This window comes from Carcharhinus amblyrhynchos, chromosome 1 (assembly GCF_965287045.1).
Source record: "Carcharhinus amblyrhynchos chromosome 1, sCarAmb.v2.hapA, whole genome shotgun sequence".
NCBI lineage: Eukaryota > Metazoa > Chordata > Chondrichthyes > Carcharhiniformes > Carcharhinidae > Carcharhinus > Carcharhinus amblyrhynchos.
In genome coordinates, this window is record NC_137324.1 from 86053023 (window position 1) to 86071713 (window position 18691).

The window sequence follows — 18691 nt, forward strand, 5'->3', positions numbered from 1 at the left end:
AAGGGTTTAAGTAGAACTCCACCATACAATGTTCCCTTTCAGCCTGAGCATTTATAAAGTACTTTGGTCACCAATCCCCAGAATGGAAAAGATAGATAACAAGGCAGTGAGTCTGGAGGCTCTTTTAACATGACTTCTGTTAACAATTAAATAAAACAAGCCAGGAAAAAAGAATTTATATTGTTTCTCTTTTATTGGTGAGCCCTAACATCAATGAAGTCCTAACTTTTAAAGATTTCTGTACATCGCAGCACTTGGAAAGTTGTTCGGGAAAAACTATTTCTGAGTACTTCTCCAAAACTCTGTACTCAACATAGACCTCCAGAACATCAAGGAATTTACTGTCATCCATAAAAATATTCAGATTCTCAAGCATCTAAATAAATGCTTGTTTGAACTTAAAAATTGAATTTCAAAGTTCAGCACTTTGAGAACCTTTAACACCTTCAGCTACTATTCAGTGGAAAGGGATAAGAATGCTCAGTTGTGCAATGCGTATTGAGTTGGTATGAATGGTGTAGCATGGGTCATCAGCCAACGCAGGCAGCTCATAAGCCAGGGATAAAACAAATGTATAATAAGCTTGATGTACATTGACCCAGATTTTGCAATAGTAATGACAGCAACGCTGTCATTGTTCAAGAAAGAAAGGGAAAGGCTTGCACTTCTCTGATTTTTTTTATATCCATGGGATGAGGGTGTTGATGGCAAGGCCCAACATTTGTTACTCATCCTTAATTGCCCTTGAACGTTAGGGGTTGCTGCCATAGAGCTCTCAAAGCCACATGTGCAACGGGTGGCAAAGCTATTTCAGAGGGCAGTTAAGATGTGGATCTGGAATCATGCATAGGCCATTCCAGGTCAGAATGGCAGATTTCCTTCCCCAAAGGAGGTTAGTGAACCAGATGGGCATTTATGACAAGTGATGATAGTTTTGTGGTTACAATCACTGAAGCTAGCTTTTCATTGCAGATTTTGGATGGTGAAATTTGAATCCATGTCTCCAGAGCTTTAGCTGAGATGTTTGGATTACAAGTTCAGTAACATTGCCACTACACCACTGCCTCCTTGCACTGGACTTCTCAGTGTTTTACAGCCAGTAAAGTACTTCTTAAGTGTGGTGACTGCTGTAATGTAGGAAACGCAGTGGCCAATTTGCACACAGCAAACCTACAGAAACTGCCAAGTGATAATGAATAGGTAATTTGGTTTATGAAATGTTGATTTGAGGGATAACTATTGCCATGATCCAGAGATAATTTCCCTGCTCTTCAGCAGTTTAAGCATCAGAGGCACATCTTCAGGTCTGCTCTATAATTGATCACGTTGAAGTAAGCACCACATTGTATCTTTCTTCTGAGGGACTTTGAAGATGATGTATGGGGGTCATGAACATTCATTTCTGCAGGTACCCTTTGTCACTCAGCAGCTGGCCTGTAAGAGCTATGGCCTTGCCATAGAAGCATCTGAGAATGTCTCATATGTATGAGTCTTGGCAACTCCCAGAGTACTTGGCACAAATGTGCATGATGTCACACACCAACTGAGTGTTTAGTGAGTGGAACCCTTTCCTGCTCATGACCATTAGGGGCTGCTGCCATGAAGCTCCCAAAGTCACACATGTGCAATCACAAGCTGAACTCTAGGGAATCCAGAAATTGCCATGACACTGAAGAATCTAGCAGTCTGGCTAGCTATATCCATGTGAACTCAACTCAATGATGTCCCTTGCTGCATCCAGCATCTCCTTGATACATTTATATGGGACTGAGAGATGTCACATAGATCCTCTGTGGATCCTGGAACAACCTAGTAGCAAAACAATTGAGTGCAATGGTGGCCGTCAGGAAACTGACGGAGTATGTTCTCCCAGTCCATGTGACATTAGCTCTTCCTATAGAATGCAGCAGATATGATCCACCACATCTTTTGACAAGTAGTGTTCGGCAGCACGGTGGCACAGTGGTTAGCATGGCTGCCTCACAGTGCCAAGGATCAAGGTTTGATTCCCGGCATGGGCACTGTCTGAGCAGAGTCTATTCGTTCTCCCTCTGTCTGCGTAGGTTTCCTCCAGATGATCTGGTTTCCTCCTACAGTCCGAAAGACGTGCTGGTTATGTGCATTGACCTTGCTGAATTCTCCCTCAGTGTACTTGAACAGGTGTTGGAGTGTGGCAACTCAAGAATTTTCATAGTAACTTCATTGTAGTGTTAATGGAAGCCTATTTGTGACACTAATAAATAAACTTTAAAACTTTGAACAATGTATAATGGAAATTCAAAGCTTCCCATTTTTATACTATAAGATTTACTGCCAGACCACTTGGTGCAAGGTTCACAATGTCAAATACAAGTTACCGTTCAGATAAAATTTTGCTGAACAATTCGACTACTTACCATTTCTTTTTGTCCGTCATACTGGACTGAAGAGCCCAGCTTCTGTCCAAAGATCCAGTCTTCAGTCCACCTTGAAGCCCCTGCTGTTGTTTTCTCTGAACCTCAAGAAACAAAGGAAATTCCTGTGTGTTCCAGGATTTGCTTGCAATCACTGGGGACCCAGCAGCTGAAAGCAACAGAAAAAAGGTGAATGTTTTAAATGTATGGGAATGAATTAATTGGCATCAGAACACAGTCATTCATTTCTAGAGCAATGAAATGCTTTTATCTCAATTAAATGAAACCGCTGATTTCAGCACTAAAGGAGTCAGGAAGTAACAAAATGGTGCAGATCCAAATCAGCCAATATGCATCATGATCCATGTTGATCACCTTGTTAGATAGGGAGACAACGTGGTGGCCTGGGTACGCTGGAAGAGACCTCAGACAGCATGGAACAATAATTTGGCACTCAACCTGCCTTCTGGACCTACCTATACCCTCACCTAAAAACACACAACTGAACATACATTTCACTGCATGACGGAACTCTCCATTAATGCAATCAATGGAGATCACCATGCCACTTTCAGTTGTAAGGCTGACTTTTGCAGAATTAATGGAAGTACCGTGTATTGTGTTATTGGAAAAGTTGACTGAAATGTTATCAGTCAGATACAAGTGATTTTGGGCATGTTGGAAAAATGCTGTAAATCTGAAAGATCTCTGAATAGAAAGCTGACTCCCAGTTATGTATACTATAGTTTTCAGTGCCACTTTAAAATGAGATAGGTGGATCTGGCGGCAGTGGGAAAACTTCAGATGATTCTGACTGGATTACACCAATAGTTACCCAGAAAATGTTAGAAGAATTAAAATCTCTTCTAACATCTTAATGGCTACTGCAGGTCCACATTGAACCTCCCATAGGGGTTCCCTATACCCCTAACACCTCCATAGGGTATTCCCTCCACCCCTTCCCCCATGAGATTCCCTCCACACGGAGATTCTTCACTCCCACAGCCCCCAACTCTCATGCCAGCTGCCGTCATTTCCATTCCTGAGGACGGATCCAACACACTCCCCCAACTCCCCCGCCTGAAGCCTGACCCAACGTTCCCACTGTACCACTGAAGCCTGACATTCCAAGCCCTGATCCCCCTCACCTCCCCACCAGGCACAACACCCTTCATGCTTCCAAAGGCCCCCCAAATCCCCAAGCTCCCCTCATCCCCAATACCTACCCAATTATCTCATACACTTACCTTCGCCCTGGCCTATAAAGGATCTTTAAAAACTTGTTTGGACCTTCAAACCGACTTGCTTTACGTGACTACTTCTGTAAAAATGGGGACATGGCCTCCTTCCCTTCTGTGTCTGGGTCAGGTGCTCTTTCAGAGAGTCGGTGCAGACTCAATGGGCTGAATGGCCTCCTTCTGCACTGTGGGGATTCTATCATTCTATGATTTCTCTGGTCTTGCCTGGCCTGTGTCAGAAATTCAAATGAAACTGGATTTTGGGTAAGAAACTAGGATTGATGTGTTAATCCAATGCTGATTGCTGCTTCCAGGAAGTTCAAGAAGTTAAGCCAGAAAGGAGACCTGGGCTGAAATTTTCCAGTCCTTGCTGCCAGCGTGTTTATCCAGTCCTAGATGGTCACCCCTTGTGGTGCGCTTCCCAGTGATTGAGGGCGCAGGTCACAGAAAGCCCCTAAGGCATCGGTGGGACCGGAAGATACTGTTGCTGGCCAAAGGTGGGCAGCTCCACTACTGGAAAATATGCCATGGGGTTGATGGGGAGTGGTGGCGGGGGTGCAGAAAATCCCAACCAGAGATTTTTTAGAAACATCTGGTGATTCAAAAATGAAGGAAAAAGTATAAATCCAATTCAGGAAGTCTAACCTTGAGCTGGTAGTTGCTGGTGACATGAGGAGGGTATTTGCCAGTCTGTCTGGTTCTGACTTTCACTAACAGTCTCTTTGTCCATCTGGAAAATGCCTGCTTCAGACTGGAGGTTCAACCTGTTGGTATAGAAGTCAAAACGTTATTGAAAATTATTTCATATTTCCAACAAAAATTGTTCTTTTCATTTCTTTAGGTGGTAGATTAGTGACACAGTACATGTTGCAGCATTAAGAAATGTATTTAGGATAAGATCACACAACCACTCTTGCTGTCAAATCTCTGGGAGATACAATGTGGAGCACCGCAGTCTTCTAGTTCAGTGGGTAATGTCCCTGCCTCTGTGCTAGAAGCTCTGAGTTTAAGTTCCACTCTAGGACTTGATGGGCAAGGAAGGTGCGTTTATAATATAGCCAAATGGGTTGAGTATCAACCTTCAAATCTTTCTAACACATCCTAATGGCAGGAGCTAAGAATTGGTACGATTCTTAGTCAGATAATGGAAAGCAATTTGGTGTCAATGACATAAGTAGGAATAGGGATATGGTTCTACAGTCAGAATTTAGGAAGCTAGGTATGAGATTAGCAAGTAGGATCTCAAATCTGGTAATCTCCACTGTAGTGAAGGACATGTCTCCATGAATGAGGACAAAGTGGAAATGATCAAGAGTTTCAAGTTTTTAGATGTCCAGATTACTAACAACTTGTCTTGGTCCCTCCACGTCGATACTACAGTTATAAAAGCACACCAACACCTCTACTTTCTCAGCAGGCTAAGGAAATCTGGCATGTGCGCTATGACTCTCACCAATTTTTACAGATGCACCATAAAAGCATTATTTCTGGTTGTGACACAGCTTGGTATGGCTTCTGCTCTGTCCAAGACCACAAGAAACTACAAAGGTTCGTGAATCAAGCCCAGTCCATCATGCAAACCAACCTCCCATCCACTGTTTACAATTCCCACTGCCTCAGAAAAGCAGCCAGCATAATTAAGGATCCCATGCACTACAGACGTACTCTCTTCCACCCTCTTCCGTTGGGAAAAGGTACAAAATTCTGAAGACACATACCAACCAACTCAAGAACAGCTTCTTCCCTGCTGCCATCAGACTCTTGAATGGACCTATCTTGCATTAAGTTGATCTTTCTCTACATCCTAGCTATTACTGCAAGACTACAGTCTGCACTCTCTCCTTTCCTTCTCTATGCATGGTATGATTTATCTGTATTGAATGCAAGACACAATACTTTTCATTGTATACCAATACATGTGACAACAATAAATCAAATCAAATCAAAAAAAAGCATCATATGCGAGTGAGTGCAGAAATGGGAGGATAGCTCAGACGAAAACATGGCTGAAGATATAGTGCAAGAGTGAGGGTTTTAGATACTTGAGAGGATGTTTTCTCTTTTGAGACAATCTAGAACCCTCTGTGAATTAACTGAAGATAGTCCAAGCTCATTTCTTAAGGGAGGGCGCTTGTGTTTAATGCAAACTTGATTATTTGATTCATTTTCTCTAGCGACAGTATTTCTTGTCTTCAATCTTCAACATTGAACAATTCTTAAAAAACAGTGAAGTTTTGGAGACGTCACTCATAACATGCAGTGTTGCACAATGAGAGTGTTGATTGGAGAGTCAGGTGCAGAAGCCAGTGCTCCATTTTGTAGTTTTCCTTATGGTTCAATCAGTAAGTTCTCTGAGGCTTTGGAATTGCTGTAGAGTGCTGCTCAATGGCGGCACAGGCTGAGGGGGATTATGCACAGAGAACACCAGCCTCAAACTGAAGTGCACCTGATTATCAAGTCATTAAATATAAAAGCAATGAGAGGTAATTTAAATAATCAGAAAATTAAGTTTGCCACACATTGGGCTTGCTGATCTCTAAGCCCTGCTGTTGTCATTAATAACAGCCTCAAAAACACGTTTGCCTTTGGTATCAACAGATTGCTTGGCTTTGGGCTATTGCAAAAGGTTTAGATGATTGGTAAGTCAAAAGGTGGATTAATTATAAAATATATTACCGGACTTCTTAGTGCTTAATAGATAATGATTTATTATAAACAATATTAAATAATACACCATTTTAATGTGCCTGTTATATAACTATTATAGCAATAACGTGAAATGAGCGGTACTGTAATTATCATACAGAATGAGAGGTAAGAGGGTTTGCAAAACTTATTATTTTACTCACACGTACTTTTGTTCTTCAGATTCAACTTGTTTGGTCTCCTGCCAGTGCCATTTCTCCAATTCGTTCTTTTCAGTTTCATCCCCATTTTTCTGCTGTCCTTCCTCATCGTTTTTAAGGCCCAGTGTTTCTTTCTGCTCCCACATCAACTTTTCTTGCCCTCCCTTCTGCCACTGTTGCTCCTCTTCGGCCTGCATCCGACCCCTTTCTTCTGCATGCCAACTCTCTGTTTCCACTGTATTCTAGCAGTTAAAGGCACAAGTGAGTTTATAGATCCAAACATCATTTGTCTAATACAAAAAAATACTGTGGGTACTGAAAACCTGAAATAAAAACAGAAAATGCTTGAAGACACAGTTCTGACAGTGATCTGTGCAGAAAGAAACAAGAGTTCAGGTTTTAACTCAATGACCTTTTATCAGAACTGGAAAAAGTTAGAGATGTAATGGATTTAAAGCAAGTACAGGGGAGGGAAAGGGGGAGCGAAGGAAAAGAACAAATGGCCTGCTGTGTGACAGGGTGAAAGATGTTGTAATGTAACCATGATAACATTGGATCTGTTGTAATGCAAACAATGGCAACATGCTGTGACACAATGCAACTAATGGCAAAATAATGTGGTGGTCAGCTGACCAGTGGACTCAGTATAAATAAGAAGCATTTGGGAATTGTGGAAGCTTGCATGACCCAGGGTGTGACCTCAAGTGTTGAAGTAATGAAGTTTCTTTACTAAACCTTTTTCTTTGATTTACTTTCTGAGGTTAGTTGTTTTATTGCTTGTAACTAAAGTATCCTTACTGCCAGATGGCGGCAGAGGAAAACCCATTGTAGATTGGTGTTTGTTTTCTAAGGTCTAAAGAGGTGCTATAGACTCAGGACATGGTCATAGCAGAAGGTAGAAGCAAACATATGTTGTTTGACTATTCCCTGTCTTTTTAACCATATCTGTAATGGAAGGCAAAGTGGAATTGTGGAACTTGTTACTACAATACCAAGGAACAAGCAAGGTACGGCCTTTGCTTTGGCAATTCTGGCTAGAAGTAAGATAAAGAGCAAAGTGTTTCCTGACTGGACAGCAGATGCCCTAAATGAAGAAGGGTTACAGCTCCCAGTGCAATATCTAGATAAGGGAGGTGATCCTCACATTCTGCTGTGCTAATTTCTTAGTGCTGTGGGCTGGGAGATTCAAGCAGTGCCTGATGCGCTGGATCTGCACTGGGTGTTACGCCCTGATAGCGTCTCCCAGTGCCGGATTTCCAATGGCGTCAGCTCTGTGCTGGAAATAGGCATGGACCTGCATTATTGATGCAGGATATTATTTCCCTACAATATAAATAAGATTAACCAATCTGGGACTGAAATCACTGGGCCTGCAGGGTTACTATATCTCCCCACTTTTGGGAAACTGGCGATCCAACTCCGCTGGTGTGATGGGGGAAATCGATGCCCCCAGTAGGTTGGGTGCCTGGGGTGGGGTGCCCGCTGGGCATTGCCAGCCTGGCTCTCCAGGGCTGCACAAGAGGTAAAGTGCCAATGCCCAGAGGACACCTTGGCACTGCCCATCATGCATGGGGCAGTGTCAAGGGGGCAGGACCTGAAAGGGCAGGGCCTCCTAGGGTGATCTGTGGGAGTGAGAGGGTCCTGCTGCCATTCTGCATTTGGGATCGGTGGGAGAGGCTAGCAATTAGGGCTGGCTACTGGGGGCGAGGGGTGCACGGGGACTTCAGTCCTTGGAGAATCTCCCTCTCAGAACATTTTGGGAGAATCCCAGCCAGGTTTTTTACCAAAAAGATAAGCTTTGGAGAATTATGAAGGGTGGATGATTTTTGACTATTAGAACACAAGAAAACCAGCCCATAGAGGAATATATCATGGATTTTGATCGCGACGTAACAGACCAATGAAATTTAATTTGGCGATTCCAGATGTGGCGTTGGCCTTTAAGTTTTTGGACTGTGCATGTCTACCTCAGATGGACAGTCTTCTGGTAATGACTGGAGCACAATTTAAGGGAACAGAGCCCCTCTTTGATCAAATAATAAGATCATTTATTCATTTTTTTGGGAAACAATCATTTTCCCCCTACTTTTTTCAGTTCAGGTTGGAATGTCAAAGCACTCAGAATAGAAGATTCAATGGTATTCAGCTGTGTTCTCGACCGAATGGTACACAAAGGCCCCAAAACAAAGACATTGAACAAAAGACAGATTCAATGACAAATTATATGATGAATCAAGAAAAAACTGCATTGGGATGGGGAGGGCGTAAAGGGGCAGATAAAGGAACAAGAAATGTGTCTAGAGGAAGTGTAACAGCATCAACAGCCGCCATCCAAAAACAAATCAGAGACCAGAGGTTATGATCTGAAATTTTGAACAAAGTGTTAAATCTGGAAGGTAGCTGCTACTTGTGCTTGTGTTGAGATACATTGGAACAGTGTAAGAGACCCAGGATAGAAATGTTCGAGTGAGAGTGGAACAAAGAATTAACGTGACTGGAAGCTCAGGATCCAAAAGGTTCAAGGTGACCAGAATGATAGGCTGGATGAACTGAATACAGATACTCCATAAAGCACTCACCGTGTCTATATTTGGTCCCTCTAAAGTAAAATAGACTACATCATGAACAATGAATAAAGCATATCTGATGGAAAGAAATATGAATAAACTACTATTACATCTGCAAGGCATGTTTGGGACCTTACATACTGAGAAGAAAAGAGACAACAGGTAGGTATAGTATCTCCTGCACCTGTATGAGAAGGTGTGGTGGGAAGGGGAGACTGTGTTGGTAGGTGACAGTGCAGTAGGTCAGGGTGTTGTGGAATTAACAGTCCATTGCTGAATGAGGGGAAGTGAAGCTGTGTTCAGTGGTGGCATCACACTGGAGGTGATGTAAATGCCAGAGAATGATGCACTGAATGTGGAGGCTCCAATGTGATGGCTTCACGCTTGCTTTAAAACTGCTACATCACTGACGAAAGGCCATTGACCTGAAACATTAATTGTTTCTTCCTTCACAAATGCTGCCAGAACGACTGAATATTTCCAGCATTTTCTGTTTTCATCTCAACAATTGTCTCTCGACTGCTAAAATCTTAGCAGAATGAAAGACCAAGCCAATTATCTGAGTCACATTTCCTTGATTTTGTCTATTTGTCAACATTGTAAAATATATATTTCCAGACAAAGGAATAACTGAAGTTGCTGGAAATCTGAATTAAACAAAAAAGCAAAAGTAATAAACAGAGAGCAAACCAATCAACACCTATGGAGAGAACAGACAAGTCAGCTTTTCAGGGTTAATCTTAATCTAAACTATCTTGAGGCTACATCAGAATGCTGCTGAATAAGACTATCTACAAATACTCAAATCCCATCTCGCATCCCATTGGAATGTCACCCACAAGAAAATATGAACGATCTACATAAGCACAGGAGCATGGCTACAAGAAAAAGATTTGTGGTCATATTTCTCTCTTCTGCTGTTTTGCTCAAACATATGCTGCAAATAGAAAATCTGCCCTGGAGCGTAACTTCCTGACAGTTAAATCAGAGACCCTGAACCTATATTAAAATGCAAATAGGATAGAGATATTGGGAGTGAACTTTCTCAGACCTCCCCTGCTATGTCGCTGTAACTTTGCTGAAAATCCCACTGACCAAATCAGTATAGGATTTCTGCCAAAAGTTAGGACTGCAGCATGAGAAATCCTGAGGAATTCCCCTTCACTGACAAGCTTAACTTTCAGCATTTACTGTTTCTCCTTCCACAAATGCTGCCAGACCTACTGAGTCAATAATATGGAAAAGCTTTTTTTGTTCCTTCATAGGACATGGATGCTGCTGGCTGACCAGCATTTGTTGTCCTTGAGAAGGTGGTGGTGAGCTGCCTCCTTGAATCACAATGTGGAGATGCTGGTATTGCGCCTGGGTAAGCACATTAAGAAGTCTCACAACATCAGCTTAAAGTCCAACAAGTTTGTGTTTATGTAAAGTCTATGTTCTGTGAGTTGACCTACAATGTTGTTAGAGAGAGAATTCCAGGATTTTGACCCAGCAACTGTGAAGGAATGGCAATCTATTTTCAAATCAGGATGGTGAACGGCTTGGAGGAAAACTTGTAGGTGGTGTTATTCCCATGCATCCGCTGCCCTTGTCCTTCTAGATGGAAGTGGTTGTGGGTTTGAAAGGTGCTGTCTCAGGATCTTTGGTGACTTGCAGCAGTGCATCTTGTAAATCGTACACACTGCTGCCATTGAACATAGATGGTGGAGAGACTGGCTGTTTGTGGATGTGATGCCAATCAAACAGGCTGCTTTGTCCTGGATGGCGTCAAGCTTGAGTGTTGTTGGAGCTGCACCCATCCAGGCATGTGGGGAGTATTCCATCACACTCCTGACTTGTGCCTTGCAGATGGTAGACAGATTTTAGGGAGTCAGGATGGGAATTACTTGCTGCAGTATTCCTAGCCTCTGACCTATTCTTTAACCAATGGTGACCCCAAGGATGTTGTCAAGTGTGCTTTAAATAGAAGAGTCAAAAAACTGATTAGAACATTTTAAGAATAAAATGGTTGTCTTATTAATGAAATGTAAAAGTCTAAACATAATAAAAATCAGTTTTAAAAATGGAAATACCAGGAATTATCTTGTTTTCATAACTCCAAAAGTGCTTGGTCTGTGTTTTTCACAATGCAGATTCAAGAACACAAAAGGATACCTGAGCTATAAAGATAATGGAGCATAATCTGAATATAAAAAATGCATTCATTGTCACAATGTGGACATTGTTGCCTAGGCCAGCGAGGGTGGAAGCAGTAGTGCTGAAACAATTAAGTGCTTATAAATTTATACTAATAGGCTTTGTGCCCCTTCTAGGTGCAAAGCTGCTCTCAGCATCAAAACAGGGTACAAACGGGATTTTTCCCGTCACACGTTTTTTTCCCGGCTCACTATGCTGAATGACCAATGCAGCAAACCAGTAAGATTGCACCCAATATCTTTTCTTAAATAAGGGGCCAAAACCTGCTCTGTGTTCCAGATGTGGTCTCGCCATACCTTGTACAGTTGCAGGAAGACTTCCCTATTCTTATACTCCAACCCCCTTGAAATAAGGACCAACATTCCATTAGCCTTCCTGATTATCTGCTGCACCTGTGTGCTAGCTTTCTATGTTTCATGCACAAGTACTTCAAACTCCCTTTCTGTTGCAGCTTTCTGCAGTTTTTCTCCATTTAAATAATACTATATTCTTTTGTTCTCCCTTCCAGAATGAACAATTTCACATTTTCCCACATTAAATCAATTCGCCAATTTTTTGCACACTTACTTAATCTATCAATATCTCTTTGTAAACTCTTTGCATCCCTCTCAACTTGCCTTTCCACCTATTTTCGTGTCATCAGCAAATTTGGTTACAGTACATTCGCTTCCGTCCTCAATCATTAATATATATAATGTAAACCGTTGCCATCCCAGCATCGATCCCTGTGGAACCCCACTGGTTACAGGTCACCAACCTGAAAAAGAACCCCTTATCCCCACTTGCTGCTTTTTATCCCCATGCCAATATACTACCTGCAACACCATGGGCTCTTATCTTACAATTTACTCTTGTGAAGTACCTTGTCAAACATCTTGTGGAATTTCAAATACAAAACATCTCCTGGTTCCTCTTGATTCACTGTAGTTGAGACTTCCCCAAAAAATTCTAAGTTCGGCTGATACAATTTCCCTTTCATGAAGCCATGCTGACTTTGCTGGATTAGATTATGATTTGTCAAATGTGCTACTATTATTTATCTAATAACTGATTCCAACAATCGGGGGCTGGTTCTCCCAGCCTGCTGCATTGCTTGAGTAGCCCAGTGGGCCAGAAGACATCAGCAGTACCAGCTCCGTGGGCTTCCTGCTGGGCATAATGGCCTCCACGTCTCTGAGACTAAGATTTTTGACGTAATGGGCGCAAAGCTGATTATCATATGGAAATGAAAATTTCCATATTAGCGGGCCTGAGACCGAATTCTGCAGGCCCACTAGCATCTCCCTCATTGGCAAGGAGTGGTTCCCTCCAGTTGGGTTTACTACTCCTCCCCAGTAACAGGGAAGAGGTGGTCTGATCCCGCAGGAGGGGAGAGGCCATTGAAGTCCCCTCCCAACAGATCAGTGCATGGACTGTTCAACACTATGCTGCCAGTCCCTTGGGTGGGAATAAGCCCTGCCCCCAGATTTCAAGAGTGAATCCCACTAGGGCACTCTATGATGCACAGTGTGTCGGAGATTCATAAGAACATGAGAACTAGAAGCAGGGGGAGGCCATCTGGCCCCTCGAGCCTACTCCACCATTCAATATTTCATAGCTGATCTTTTCATGGACTCAGCTCCACTTAATCCACTCATTCACCATAACCCTTAATTCCTTTACCATTCAAAAATTTATCTATCCTCGCCTTAAAAACATTCAATGAGGTAGTCTCAACTGCTTCACTAGCAGGCAATTCCACAGATTCACAACTCTTTATGTGAAGAAGTTCCTCGTCAACTCAGTCCTAAATCTGCTCCCCCTTATTTTGAGGCCATGCCCCCTAGTTCTAGTTTTATCCGCTAGTGGAAACAACTTCTCTGCTTCTACCTTATCTATTCCCTTGATAATCTTATATGTTTCTATAAGATCTCCCCTCATTCTTCTGAATTCCAATGAGTATAGCCCCAGTCTACTCAGTGTCTCCTCAAAAGCCAACTTTCTCATCTCCGGAATCAACCTAGTGAATCTCCTCTGCACCCCCTCCCGTGCCAGTATATCCTTTCTCAAGTAAGGAGACCAAAACTGTACACAGGTGTGGCCTCTCCAGGTGTGGCCTCTCCAGCACCATATACAGATGCAGCATGACCTCGCTTTTTTTAAACTCCATCCCTCTAGCAATGAAGGACAAAATTTCATTTGCCTTTTTAATTACCTGTTGCACCTGCAAACCAACTCCTGTGATTTCTGCACAAGGACACCCCGGTCCCTCTGCATAGCAGCATTCTGCAATTTTTTTACCATTTAAATAAAAGTCCATTTTGCTGTTATTCCCACCAGGATGGATGACTTCACATTTACCAACATTGTACTCCATCTGCCAGCCCCTCACCCACTCACTTATTCCATCTATATCCCTTTGCAGACTTTCAGCTCACTTTGCTCTGCCACTCATCTTAGTGTCTTCTGTGAATTTTGACACACTACACTCAGTCCCCAACTCCAAATCATCTATGTAACTTGTAAACAATTGCGGGTCCCAACACTGATCCCCGAAGCACACCACTAGTCACTGAACGCCAAACAGAAAAACACTCATTTACCCCCACTCTGTTTTCTGTTAGTTAACCAATCCTCTATCCATGTTAATACATTACCCATAACACAGTGCATCTTTATCTTATGCAGTAGTTTTTGGTGCAGTACCTTATCAAATGCTTTCTGGAAGTCCAGATTCACCATATCCACAAGCTCCCCATTGTCCACTGAACATGTAATGTTCTCAAAGAATTCCACCAAATTAGTCAAACATGACCTACCGTTCATGAATCCATGCTGTATCTTACCAATGGGACAATTTATATCCCGATGTCTCACTATTTCTTCCTTGATGATAGATTCAAGCAGCTTCCCTACTACAGAAGTTAAGCTAACTGGCCTATAGTTACCTGCCTTTTATCTATCTCCTTTTTTAACCAGTGGCGTCACATTTGCTGTTTTCCAATCTGTGGGAACAACCCTAGGGTCCAACGAATTTTGGTAAATTACCAGTAGTGCATTTGCTATTTCTCCTGCCATCTCTTTTAGTACCTTGGGACGCATTCCATCAGGACCAGAAGACTTGTCTACCTTTAGCCCCATTAACTTGCCCAACACTACCTCTTTTGTTATAATGCTAGTTTCTAGGTCCTCACCTTACATTCATTCTGGAAATCATGCTAACAAAATTGGCGGGATTTACTCCCATTTTCCCGCATGTTGGGAACTTAAGATTTTTGTGAGAATCCTGGCCAAGGTGTTAGACCAGAGGGTGAGATATTTCTGATAACAGCAACGCCTTCATTAAAATAAATATTATATTTACAGAATTAAAATATTTCACCAGACTCTAACCAAACCAACTTACTGTTTGTATCTGCAATTCAACCTGTTTGTTCTCCTGGTCTACGGAGGGTCCATCAGGGAACTCAGAATTCCTATTTTCCTCAGTTTTTGATGGGCCGATCCACTCGTCAGGAAGATGGATGGGCAAAGCTGGTGATTGTGGAGTCAGTGGAGCCACCGTTTCTTGAATTATTTTACGTTCCTAGTAAAAGGAAAGCGAATCATAGTTGCTCATAAGTTCAGACAACTCATTCAAAACTTTGCAAATAGTTAATGGGAGAAATATATTCTGTACTGTTTATGCTCATCACTAGGTGTCACTATCACATTTACATCAACCAGCTCAAGAATGGCTTCTTCCCTCTTGCCATCAGACTTTTGAAGGGCTTACCTGATATTAAGCTGATCTTTCTCTACACGCTGGCTATGACTGTAACATTATATTCTACACCCTCTTCTTTCCTTCTCCCTTATTGACCCTATAAACAGTATGCTTTGCCTGTATAGTGTTCAAGAAACAATACTTTTCACTGTATAGCAATACATGTGACAATAATAAATCAAATAAAATCAAAATTTAATAATAAAGGTATAACGTTATATTTTGTGAATAAAATATTTTCCAGAGTTTGTGGTGGCAAAACTATCAATGCCTTACAAGGTAGTGTTCTCAGTCCCATACTATAGTCCTTATACACCTGTGACTGTGCGGCCAAATTCCCCTCCAATTCAATTTTCAAGTATGCTGATGACACCACTGTAGTGGGTCGGATCTCAAACAATGACGAGACAGAGTACAGGAATAAGATGGAGAATCTGGTGAGCTGGTCAACACCAATAATCTCTCCTTCAACGTCTACAAAACGAAGGAGAGAGTCATCTACCTCTGGAAGCATAAAGGAGAACATGCCCCATCTACATCAACGGGGACGAGGTAGAAAGAATCGAGAGCTTCAAGTTTTTAGGTGTCCAGATCACCAACAACCTGTCCTGGATCCCCATGCCGATAGCGTAGTTAAGAAAGCCCACCAACGCCTCCATTTTCTCAGAAGACTAAGGAAAGTTGACACATCAGCTATGACTCTCACCAACTTTTACAGATGCACCATAGAAAGTATTCTTTCTGGCTGTATCACAGCTTGGTATGGCCTCTGCTCTGCCCAAGACCGCAAAGAACTATAATATGTCATGAAAGTATCCCAATCCATCACGCAATCCAGCCTCCCATCAATTGACTCTGTCTACACTTCCTGCTGTCTCAGCAAAGCAGCCAGCATAATTGAGGACCCCATGCACCCTGAACATTCTCTCTTCCACCTTCTTCCTTCGGGAAAAAGATACAAAAGTCTGAGGTCTACCTTGCATTAAGTTGATCTTTCTCTACACGCCAGCTATGGCTGTAACACTACATGCTACACTCTCTCATTTTCTTCTTATGAACAGTATGATTTGTCTGTACATTGCATAAGAAACAATACTTTTCACTGTATGTTAGCATATGTGATAATAATAAATCAAATCAAATCAGTGGTCTCTGTCATTAATCCACCGAAACTGATGACAAATTCAGAAGTCTGCAGAATTGCAGAATATCATGGAATTTATAAGTTGAAGTTAGTGATTCTATGCTTTTCCAGACAGTGTTGTTGAGGAGCTGCCAAACTACAACCAATGGGGAATCACAAACTTGCACTCTCCAGTTGTTAGTCTCACTAGAAAAACATTGTTGAATGAAATGTAACTAACTAGGTTTTTACTTGAGATGTAACCGAGTTTTTAATAGAGCACTAAGTTCATAATTAATGCTAAACATCCTCACTGAGCCTGAAACTAAATTTATATTTGTGAAATATCATATGTCTCCATTACATTAAAAATATCCATATATTGCTAGAATACAAAGCAACATTTTTTAAAATAAGTATTGATAGTTTATTTTCTATCTGAATCTAATCACAATGATTTATTTCACAATTGGAAAATTTAACAGTGAAGATTAAGAAGCTCTTAATTTCCTAATTTGTTCTCTGTGAGCATACTTCAACATGACTGGCTGCTTTCCATGCTTGCTGGCATCACTCCTGCTACATGACTTACTGCCGTCAGTTTTCCCATCATTTTTAATTTTGGGGACAGTAGCATAATGGTAATGATACTGGGGCTAGCAATCTGACCCAGATAAACAGCCCAGAGTTAGGAGTTCAAACCCCATCATGATAGCCAGGAGAATTTAAATTCTATTAATTAATAAGTTCAGAATACATGAAAGTGGTAATCTCATTATTAATGATCATAAAATTACTGATTTGTTGTAAAAATCTATCTGGTTCATTTATGTCTTTTAGGGATGAAATCTGCTGTTCCTTGTCTGATGTGGTCTGTAGGTGTCTCCGGAACCACAGCAATATGGTTGACTCTTAACTGCTCTCTGAAATGGCCTAGTAAGCCAATCAGTTATAGATGGCCCATCACCATCTGTTCCAGGACAATTAGGGATATGCAAAAAATGTTGGCTTTGCCAGTGATGCTCAAATTCCAAGGATAAATTAAAACAAAATCTATCATTAGACTCTTGAAAAATTAGCCATGGGAGTCTTTTTCTTTCTGAAGTTACTGACTCATGCTGGAGAACGATTCATGACCATTGAATACTTTCCAGTATCTCTGTTAAATATCCATTTCTCATGTGCCTCAATATTTACCATGAGTCAACTTTCTGATTGTGAGCTATGTCACAGCTAAACACAATCTAGCCCTCACTTGAGAGATGATTATCAGTGGGCCTTAGGTTGCTTATATTATGGCATCCTTGTGAGCTCACATTCCTACTGAGATGACTGGGAAGCAATGAAGAGTTAATCTGGCTGTCTCTTCCTCTCCCTATGTTATTGTCAGTGAGAATAAATACCCTACTGATGGTACCCTGCCCACATTTTGGGATAAAAGCTTGGACCCTGCTGCTCTGCGCCACATCACACAGCTCATTGAAGAAAGACAGTCATTGGTCACATCATCAGCAGAATTACTCATTGAGACTGATCTTTTATTGAAAGCAAAGTGATTTTAAAATTGTCAGTCTAACACTAGGTCACAAATGAGTAATTTGATTCCTTTCTTACCTCCTCATGGTATCGACGTTCTTCCTCCTCAACCTCTCTTTGTGCTTTCTCCCATTCCTGACGGAGCTTTTCTTGCTCCCTTCTGTACCTCTCCTGTCATCGGGTAAAACACTTGTGTCACTTACCATTGCCAGACAGTGAGTTAAATTTAAAGGAACAGATCAACTACTAAGCCTTCATCTCAGAGACTCATGCCTTTGTCTCTTTCGGTGAAAACTGTCATTAGACGAATTGTTAAGTAATCTCTTTGTTGTTGTAATGAAATTAATGGAATTTTTACAAATTCATTGCTTTCCCAGTAATTGCATTCAACATTTCAGAGCAAGCCCAGTCAAGCAAGACCACTAAATATATTAAGATATCATTAACTAGAGTGAGAATTCAAATCGCATTCAATCTTACTGCCACCACCAAATTTAAAGTTCATAACATGTAGGATATATTTACAAGTACAGACACATTCCCCCTAAAATAAGTTGAATACTCAAAGTATTTAAGAACAACATTCACACAACTTTGCAATTATGTTGTTAGCAAATAAAACAGTTAAAGACTCCACAGAAAAGTTTTCCTATGACGTTTAATCTTGATTTATCGCCTCACTTAACCCTGGAAATCTCCAATTTAAAATCAGACTTGGAATTTGGATCAACTGGAATTATATATGACCATTGTCACTGACCCACATGCTGAGTCTCGGAGCTTTGTACAAGCATTTGATGTCCCATTGTCTTATTAGAGCACCATGATCACAGACCAAGATTATTGAGTACCAAAGTTTATGTCCTATATGATCAGCACATGCATAGTTGTTAGCAATCATCCCACTTTATCAAATAATTCCATGCACTACAAAGGCTTGACTAAATTATGACACATTTATGGTTAATTAGAGTCTATTGTAGGAGGGCATGTTGTTATTATCTCCTGATGGTTGGGATAATAAATTCAAATTATTGAGAACTATGG

The 18691-nt window shown here is 41.4% G+C and overlaps 1 protein-coding gene across 15 annotated transcripts in view; it reads right to left on the reverse strand.

Annotated features, from left to right (window-relative positions):
• The window catches only part of LOC145342637 (LIM and calponin homology domains-containing protein 1-like), a 334400-nt gene that overhangs the window by 13204 nt on the left and 302505 nt on the right, over positions 1 to 18691 (reverse strand). For 12 of the 15 annotated variants that reach the window (XM_080188272.1, XM_080188221.1, XM_080188199.1 and 9 more), the window contains 5 exons: positions 17723 to 17815; positions 14626 to 14805; positions 6481 to 6719; positions 4277 to 4395; positions 2397 to 2562 (listed from right to left, as the gene is read on the reverse strand). In XM_080188272.1, coding sequence (XP_080044398.1) covers positions 2397 to 2562; positions 4277 to 4395; positions 6481 to 6719; positions 14626 to 14805; positions 17723 to 17815 — 797 coding nt within the window. The remainder of the gene's footprint in view (positions 1 to 2396; positions 2563 to 4276; positions 4396 to 6480; positions 6720 to 14625; positions 14806 to 17722; positions 17816 to 18691) is intronic. The other 3 variants (XM_080188282.1, XM_080188279.1, XM_080188207.1) reach the window with 1 other exon arrangement.